The sequence below is a fragment of the Centruroides sculpturatus genome, unplaced genomic scaffold, assembly GCF_000671375.1.
Source record: "Centruroides sculpturatus isolate CEXI.00-Female unplaced genomic scaffold, Cexi_2.0 scaffold602, whole genome shotgun sequence".
NCBI classification, from domain to species: Eukaryota; Metazoa; Arthropoda; class Arachnida; order Scorpiones; family Buthidae; genus Centruroides; species Centruroides sculpturatus.
The window spans coordinates 87,968-98,301 of record NW_019384890.1 but is presented as its reverse complement, the minus strand read 5'-3'; the positions used below and the strand labels follow the sequence as shown (position 1 = coordinate 98,301).

The 10,334-nt window shown below is 27.1% G+C and overlaps 1 protein-coding gene across 1 annotated transcript in view; it reads right to left on the bottom strand.

Annotated features, from left to right (window-relative positions):
- LOC111631199 (zinc transporter ZIP9-B-like) overlaps window positions 1-10,198 on the bottom strand; it is a 47,418-nt gene extending 37,220 nt beyond the window's left edge. The window contains exon 1 of the mRNA XM_023375404.1: window positions 9,984-10,198. Coding sequence (XP_023231172.1) covers window positions 9,984-10,079 — 96 coding nt within the window. The 5' untranslated portion in view covers window positions 10,080-10,198. The remainder of the gene's footprint in view (window positions 1-9,983) is intronic.
- Between the last annotated feature and the right edge of the window lie 136 nt (window positions 10,199-10,334).

Here is a 10,334-nt window from a genome sequence, read left to right as displayed (position 1 = left end):
TAACACAAAAAAAAAAAATTAATATCTTCATTGTTTGAAGTTTCTGAAGTAATTTTTTCACACCTCAAAATTTATCAAATTTATTATTCACAAAGTTAAGAATGACTAAATGTATGTTTTTAATACTGTAATTAATTTATTATTAACGCAGACATTAAAAAATTTTCCAATTACACTATCTGGTCTGACATTTGTTGATCAAGTTATATTATATATAACTTATCTTCCTATATATTAGAAACATTCAGTTTGACAGGAGGAAAAAAACATCCCAGAAATGGGAGCAATTAAGCATAACTTTTTATTTTTATGAAAAATTTATCTTTAAAAAATACAGTATACTTTACATAGAATAATTTTCAAAATTTTCCAAAACATGAAAAAGAAATAGCTTCTTTAAGAAGTGAATTCACATTGAGTAGATCTTTAAAAACTGAACTGGGTCAAGTAACACTCCATTTACCTATGTTAAGTCATTAAATCAGTCCAGTAGTTCAGATCATCTGTACAGATGGCACAGAATTTTTTCCGCAGGTAAAAAAAAAAATAATTGTAGATAGTGTCAGATAGTGTTTAAATTTTGTTATTAAATTACTCCATCTATATAACAAATAAACTATATAGCATTTAAATATAGTTCCATAATTTAAAATATAACTAAAATTATAATTATTTTTCATAAATATTTACAGTAATTTAAATATATACATTGATATATCTTAACTGGAACTTTAAATATTAAAAACAAAGACAAATCGATAGATCAAAAAAACCATGAATCATCAATTTCAATTATAAGCTATTTATGTAGCTACATATTTTTAAAACTAGCATCAATAAAAATAATCAATAAATATCTTTGTCTAGTCACTAATGTACAAAAAATAAATTGTTGCATATTTCTTTGAAACAATAATAGATTTTTTCAAAAGTATTTGTTTGTGTAAATTTAAAAGTTAGAAAAACTTCATTTTAAATTATATTTTTCAATACTTATTAAACTTTGGATTAAAATATAAACAGATATAAACTACTATTAATAGTTAAATGCTAAGTAATTTGACGTTGAGGTAGGCATTAGGTGCTCTCTCTTATTAAATTTAATAATTATGATTAAATGAATATTTATCAATTAATTTAGAAGGATCTAGAAGAAAAGGATTGTTCCGGAGCAGGACTCGAACCTGCAAATGCTGCTTACTGTGAGGATGCGATGCCAGTTACGCATTGGTATGATAAGCAGCATTGCAGTTCAACTATTAACAGCTATAATAATATAGCCCAATCTAACATAGCAATTATTTGGCTTTAAAACATATCTACGTATTGTAAAAATAGGCAATTTATGACTCATCAACAATAAAAACAATTGCAATATAATATATTTCAAATTTTCAACTTAAGATGAAACATCAGTTTTGAAAAATATTAATGTAAAATATATGAAATTTCTTAATCTATTAAACTGTATTAATAAAGCTATATCAAGTTGGTTTTATAGTTTAAAAAGTGCCATTACTTGAAAATAACAATTTTTTTTTTAAAATTCTATATTATAAAGAGCTAATTTTAGAGTATTAACATTATATATTTGTTCAGTCAATATTGAACAAATATATAGTATTTACACTTTTAATGTTTAATTAAATACTTAAATGCACTTTCCCTTATTTATTTAGGCTTCATCACTTAGTTTTAATATTCAATTATAACCAGAGAAATAGAAGAGAAAGCTTTTGTGATATGCAAAAGGCTGCTTTTAAAATGTTCATACTTTAGCTTTATGCAATATGTAGGATATTATTCTAATTTTAACTTACTGTTATGAGTTTTAATTGCTCAAGAGTCATAAAATTTGAAAAATAAAGATGTTCATTGATGCAGTAATTGCATAGATGATGAAATATTTGAAAAGGTGTGATATGACTTGGCTGTTTCATGACTAGTAACATCACAAGTACAATATGCAGCTGAACTGCATTGGAAAACATTAATGGATGAAGTATTTCAATTTATGTTTGAGACATCAATTGCACATTATTTAAATGACTGTTTTATATTTTTAGGATATTCAATAGCTTAATTTAGAGTAAAATTAATTTATGAATAAATATTGAACAAATTGAACTTGAATATTATACTTATATAACTTAATTAGATTTCACAACATTTTTAAGTCTTTAAAACAGGATTACAACTTATTTTTATATAAAAAAGAATGTATAAAGTACATTGCATTTGTATTTATCAATTTGCAAAGTAATGCATATTTCTTTCAATGTGTGTCAAAATCCATATTACTTGTTATTAAGATGAGGTATATTCACAAATAATGTGACACTATTCAGATATAATCACACAAGGAGTAAAGCCATTCACTGTTTTAGAATTTTTTTTATTGTCGTTTTATAGCCCCTTCATCAGTTTGACATAGTTTCTATACCAGTTACAAATTAGACTTGCATATTTATTAACAATGATATTATGAAAAAGAACTCGGTTTGACATTTCAAAAAATATCTTCAATTCATCAAGCTATTCCATTACCTTTAAGGAAATTTTGAACTAATTTAAGTTAAATAAAAATTGTGTATTTTTCTTGAATACTCTAAAACAGACCAAATTCCTTTATTTTTATTAGAAAAGTTTTAAAATTTCAAAAAATCTTTCAAGCATAAAATAAATTACAAGGTCATTTGACAAAAACTGAAATTCTTACCCTATTTTTTGTTTTGAAGACATAATTGATAATTAAAATAATATTTCTTTTTAGTCATTTCAGTTTTATACATTTTATTTACATTGAATTAAATTCCATAAAGACGTTTAACCTCATCAAATTTACAATTTAAACAACTCTCAACTTATATTGATATAAATGAATATGTAGTATTATTTTTATCTGATAATTACTAAAATAAATCATTTAATCACTCTATGAGGATATTAAAGTATTAATCAGTGATTGTTACTAACAATTAAATTTATTAAACCGTTTATTAAAATCATAACTTAGTAACAAATGCAAATGGCAAATTCATACTCATTTTGCTCTGTTCAGAATATTGCACACACTTCACTTATTAGCAATACACACAAGTTATGTAAAGATAACTGATAACAAATGCTACAGCTACAACAAGAATGACTGTCATTCTTGTTGTAGATGTAGCTGTTGTAGTTGTAGCATATGACTGAGTCATTCTTGAATGTAAATCTTCAAGAATGTATGTCAATAAATGCATTAAAAGTAGATTTATTTAAAATAGTTTTCCTTAATCTTTGTTAAAAAAAGAAATTTACATTTATGTACTTTATATAAATGAAAATTTCAATGAAATGTATCAAAAACATAGGATAAAATGTAATTTTGTTCAAGGAAACTTCCATATCAATATCATATTTTCAATTGTGCAGAACAGTATATATTTATTTCTTTGATAAGAATAGCTTAGATTCTATTGCATAAAAAAATGCTTAAAATCAGGGTAAAATTGACAATTGTCTACTTTGTTCCTGGTCATTACTCTATGTAAAAACCAAAACACAGTATATCTTATTACAATTATAGAGCTGTTTAAGTCAATTATAGAGCTGTTAAGTGAATGGCAAGATGTATAAAATGAACCAGAAATATCTATTTGGGAATCATTAATCTAGGAAAACAGTTATATAAACTTGCCACATATGATAAAAGAAGGCAATACTTTTGTTTGTTGTCATCAAAGAAAGATAACTTAGAGAGCTTGTTTAAATAAAAAAAAAAGTAAATTCCACTGTACTAATCTTCTCAGAAACAATAAAGATAAGATACTGTGTGTCTACAGAATTATGCTTACACCTTATGCATCAACTATATACAGATTACTGACCACTAAAATAAAAAAAGCAGAAGCAGTTATCACTCATAGAAGATATTCCACAGTCCATAACAATAGCCTCATTTGCATCAGTACAGAGCAATAGGCCTACAGTGTTACAGGACCAAACCAAAATAACAGAAATTTATAAACCCAAACCTTGAATACTTTTAAAAACATTTTTATCTGCAAAAGAATTTTTTTTAAATTATTCTTACACCAATGGATATATGTAAATAAATATTAATATACCATTTAAAATGTTTTGTTTAAGCAAAATCATATATTAAAACATTTAATAAATTCATTTTAAGCTGACCATATTATATCTTATTTTATTGAAATCTTGATATATGCCGTATTTAAAACATTTGTTTTTGAAAATCCTATAGTTTTCTTGTTATATTATTCAAGTAAAAATGATTAAGCATTATAATTAAAATCATTTAAAATAGTGTTTAAATTGACTTTTGAGTCAAGTACCAGTAACTTAATTTAGAAAATATTGTTGCCATAAAATGTTTGTTGTATTAAAACTGCATGAACTATTTAATGTCAAATGTTACATAAAAATGAAAAATTTCTAGAACATTGAAGCAGATAAACAATATTTTTCCATAAAATTTTATCAATTTGAAACATTTACAGCTTCTCAAATTGTTTACTAAGTAATAAACAATCATTTTAGATCTCTAATAAAAAAAGGTTATTTTTAACTAATTTAAAAAATAAAAAGTAACCTTTTTTTTTGTTACTGAAATGGTTATACAGGGCGGGGCAGAGAAATGGGAGATTTTCAAAGTCAATTTTCCCAGACATTCATGAAATTGCACTAGCTTGCTCATTGATGCTGTGTTGTCAAAAGTATAGCATTTAGTAATCAAAAACCAGTGGACAGGTGCATAACATGCATTCACTGTTAGGACATATAAAACAGTTATTTTGTCACCAATTCAACATTCATTAACCATCCATGGATTAAAAACTTCAAAGAAACTGGTTCTGCATTAAAAAAAAAAAAAAAAAGCCTCCTGGTACAGCAAGAATTGTACATATCTCAGAAAAGATTGCAAATGTAAGGATCACCATCAAACATAATCCATGACTCTCTGCATTCTGCCTTGCAGCTTCATTAAACATTTCAAACAGGAGCGTGTGAGGCATTTTGCAAAAAGACTTATATTTATTCCATTCAAAATACAGAGTGCATGCATTGAATAGTGGTTTTTTTCTGGAATTTTCTGGCAATCAGTATTGTAAATTTTGCTTGTTCACAAAACTTGACAAATGAAAATGTCCTTCATCACTGACAAACATTGTTTGACACAAAAATTTGTTTGTCTAACATGATCATTAAATGAATTTTTGTTGTCAAACAATCTATTTGTCAGTGATGAAGGACATTTCCATTTGTCAAGTTTTGTGAACAAGCAAAATTTACAATACTGATTACCAGAAAATTCCCATGAACTTCATCAGAAGCCTTTGCACAATGCTAAGATTATAGTAAAGAATTCAATACACATTTTAAAATAAAAAATGAATTAACTAAAAAAATGTATTCATAAAAATTAGAGATGGTTTATAGTAATGCTTCTCAAATTTTATGCTTATGGACTAGTTTTTCATTCCAATCCTTTGTGGATCAGTATTTTGTAAAATTAAATAAAAATAGTTATAAACAGGAAGAATGTAGTTCAAAATTTTTTTTATTTTAATTTTTAGACTAAAATTTGGTTCTAATAATTTTGAAAAACTAGATTTGTGGGCCAATTCTCATCACCAGTCCTCTCCTGGTACCAAGTGTTTAATAAAGAAAAATGAGAGTAATAAAATAACATGTTTTTAAAAGACTTAAAGTCATTGTTCAATAGTTTTAGTAATGTAATATATAATGCTTGCAACATTAAGTGAAATCTTGTTATGGCCTAGTAATAAACTATTCTCAGACTAGTGCTGGTCCACAGACCACAGTTTGAACAGAACTGGCTTATGCATTTTCAGATGAAATGATTTGTGACCTTTTACTTTCCTGGCTACTATGTATACATAACAAGGGAAAGTATAGAAATCATGTCAAATTTGACCCTCAGAATTTTTTGCAATCTTGTAAGAGGGGGGAAGTAAAAAATTCCATGGATGTGCATGTGCTGTTGTCTATTTTGCTTAATATCTCAGGATGGGGTAAAAATTAAAAAAAAAAATGAAATTTGGCCTGGTGGCTTATACATGAGGGTGGGGAGATAGAGGGGGGGTGTATCTCAAGAGGGGAAAGACTTAATGAAGACTTTATTTGTTATTAACATATACGGTTTTTTTTATAAAACTTATTGCTACCCTCAAAATTAAGTGTTTTGCCATTTTATAGTAATTAAAAATATAAAAGTTAATTTTTAATAAAAACTTATAACAGCCATAAAAATTACACAATTCTTGTTGCTAGATTTTTTTAAATGTGAAATTATGTATGTATATCAATAAAGTTTAATTACCTCAAATACATGACAGATTGTTAACCTGATAAAATCAAAGTGATAACTATTAATTACTTAACTAGACTTGCATTCATTTTGTAATACTAAGGAATTTATAATGTAATACACTACATAGATTAATATGAATGAATCCACACAGCAAAAGTATTTTGTGTCATAAACATTCCTTAAAAGAATCACTAGGCAATATATTATTAAAATAAATTCTTGTAACAATATTAAGAGAGCTTGCATGTTTCTTATAACAAATATCAAAAGTGTAGCATTAATTAAATTAATTTTTTAAAAATAAGAACACACAACTGTCAATCTAATACGGTTTCACTGTGGTTTTGAATATTACAAACCATACTTTCGAAAAAATATTAAATTTGAAATTACATTCTTTCAAAAGTGTTCTTAACGTCTAAGAATCTAACTGTATTGCAGTCTAATTAGCTTATTAATGTACGTTTCCTTTTAGCACTGACTCAGACATAAGACATGACAAAATCTCAAACCACTAAAAACATTAAAAAATGGGCCAACAAGAATATCTAGCCTATGCCAAGAACAATGCTGCTGACTATCAATTTCAGTTCTGTTTAATCATCTCTACTATGAACTAACATCAGCTGTTTCTGTCAATAGCAACTACCTAATGTTGCAAATGATTTTTAATTTCTATAAGAAATCCTACACACATTCAAATTTATATACAACTAGCAGATGAGCCCGGCATTGCTTGGGCAAAAAATAACAACAAACATTAAGATTATTACAGTAGTTATGTTCCAGAACATTTGACAGTGTTCTGGAATGTTCCGGAACATCCCGGAACATTCTGAAATGTTGTGGAATGCTCTCGAATGTTCTGGACTGCTCTAGAAATTTCTAGAGGGCGAAACTTCCAGCCCTTATATCTTCAACAGCACGCCCTTCAGGTAAAAACAGGAACCTTCTTCATGGATAGGGGATAGAGGGCTACCACACCATATAACTCCCTTGATAGTACTGAGACTCATTTTTGAGTTTTAGCGGCACGCACATTGTACACTTACCTTTATAATATATACTGATGATTGATTATGCATATAATATTTGAATTGTAAATATTTAAAAATAATTATATATAAAAAAAAAAATATATATATATTTGATATTTGTCTTGTTTTCATTTGTATTTATGTATAATAAAAAATAATGAGTATTTATAGAAATATCAAGAAATAATATTTAAATATACAAGGCAATCCAAAAGTCAGTTACCAAGGATATATTATTAACAGTTAAAACTGGTTTGGAATAGTTGCATAATGTTCTTTGTAATTCAATCATTTCCTATAAAATCATGAATAACAACATGCATCTGTTCCAAACCAATTTTAACTATTCTTAAACTTAAAATATATTTTAGTTAATTTTTCTTTTAGGCTGCTCTGTGTTTTGTTGTTATTTTGCTTTAACTGTAAAAATGAACGCATGGCTTATAAAAGAAAATCTAAAGACATACAAGATAGTAAATATGTGATCCAAGTTGCACGTAATATATAATTATGAAAAATATATTAGAAGACAATGGCACAGATAAAAACTACACACTAATTTATTTTAAATCGTTATTTGTTTGACAGAAGGTTCAATGGATACTGGGCAGAAACTTATTTGTCTTTTTAATAAATGAAAATCTAAGATTAGTTATGGTAGTTACAAATAACAAAAGCATAACTGTAACTATGAAAAATCTGGCTTCTATCAAGACAAATTTTATCAAAATGTTGTGTGTATCCAACTCTAAACTGTCATTTCTGGCATCTAACATATCATTCTGACATTACCATATGTCATTTTGTTATTATCAGGGAGATTATCTAAACCTCTAATAAAAATATTTTTAATTACTTCTTGGAAGCTCATCCTGTTCTCATTAACAATTATATACATTTAATCTGAATAACCGAATTATTAGAAAACTTTATAGGAAAATGTAAACACAAATGTTTTGTGTAATATGTTTTTATTTATTGCTATCATATGTTATAATTTACATGATGTGGCATTCTCTATATTTTAAAGCTAAAAAATTATAACCAATTTTAGACCATTGTAAAAAACAAAAAAAGATTTTTAAAATTTAATTTAAAATTTATTAGAAAAGCCAATTTAGTTTCAAAACACAGTAATATTAACAACCAGCATTGTCTATATACTCTGACAATTTGACTACATTTCTATGTGAATGCAATATTTCCTTGTATTTTTATTTTATCTTTTATAATATAAAAAAATAATAATAATTAAAAAATTACAGAGCAAGTTTTTCTTAACTCCAATTACCTCATTAAAGCTTATTACACAGTTCTAGTCACAGTACAAATGTACAGTACATATACATATAATGAATTGATTATGAAAATTGTGTGTATTTAAGTCTAAGAGCACTTCTCAAAATAAAGAAATTCACAAAGAAGAATAAAATACACATTTATGAGACTAAATCTCACCATCAAGTCAAAATATTCATTTTGACAAACAATCTGATAAGATTTGGTCTCAAAAATGTTTATCTTATTGCTTTTCGTGAACTTCTTTATCTTAAAAAATGTGTTTAAATTTATCATAAAGATTTGAAATGATGATATATCAATCATTATATTGCAAAGCATAATGTTAAAATTGTGAAAAAAGCTGGCAACAGTGTTGCTAGACTTTCCTCGCATTATTTGTTTTCATCTCTCAAAAGTAATGGTAGCAATTATTAGACTGGTTTGAAAAATATTAAGGAAGCGGGGGCCACATCTTCTAAACAGATTTGATTTTCTTAAAAACTGCTATAAACATTTCCTCTTAATACACAAACTTCCGTGCAAAATAGAAGTGGTTCCGTTCCCCAAACACTGGGAGTTTGGTCATGGGTTCACACCTGGCCATGTGGAGTTTTCCGAGTTTCCTCCACGTCTGTAATACCCAAATGGGGGCCAGTTACCCTTATAAAGACCTCCCGGAAGGCATTCCCCCTAGGCAGATTACCCAAGTGTTGCATTGCCATAACTTCACCAAACCAAGCCAAATGCTTGCAAAATAGCAGAAATTTTTGACAAAAGGAGTTAAGCTTCAAAATGGGTGAAAAAACATGCCCCGTACATACAAAAAACCCCCAACTTTTTGTATTTCTTGACGTTTCGAAATCCCCAGTCCAAATAACGTAAAGATCTCGTAGGACATTTATTCGAACGATGACCGTACTATCCCTCCATTATATAACAGCTGGAAGATAAAATGCCAAATTAATGGTAAATGTATTCTTTCATTCCATTACAGGAAAACACATTAAAGGCACGATCCTGTACATTTTTCTCAGCAGTAGAATGAGAGCCAAGTTTAGTGAAATCATATAAAGACATTATGAAAAAAATATTTTGTATGTTTACATAAAAGCAATCTCAATAGATTAAAATTAGACTGTTGTAAGCATTATCACATTTTCAATCTAACCTGTTGCTAATGCATAAAAGAAGAAATAAGAAAGATAATCAGATTTACATTTTAAAAATGATTATAATTTGTAATTTCAATCATATCTTGCTTTAATAATTCATAACAGATTTAATATTTAAAAGTTTAAAGTCAAACTTATTGATCTACTTACAGCTGATAGAGTAACTATCAAAGGTATCACACCAGCAAAATAACAACCTAATAACATGGCCAAACATAACAATAACAACACAACGATCTCGTTCATCTTCTTAGTATAATGTATATACGTATTCTTAAAAGAAAAAAATAATATTAAACTCTTTCTGTGCAATACACAATTCCACGTCTACACAGCATGCTTCCCTAAGTAAAAAAAAAAAAAAACTCTCGTCTGCCTCGATAAATAACGGTCACGTGGTACATAGTAACCAATAATACTTCCCGTTACTGATACGTTACGTATATTTCTCGGAATTGACCAATAACCAGGCGGTTTACTTAATAGTTTTTTTTGCCAAAC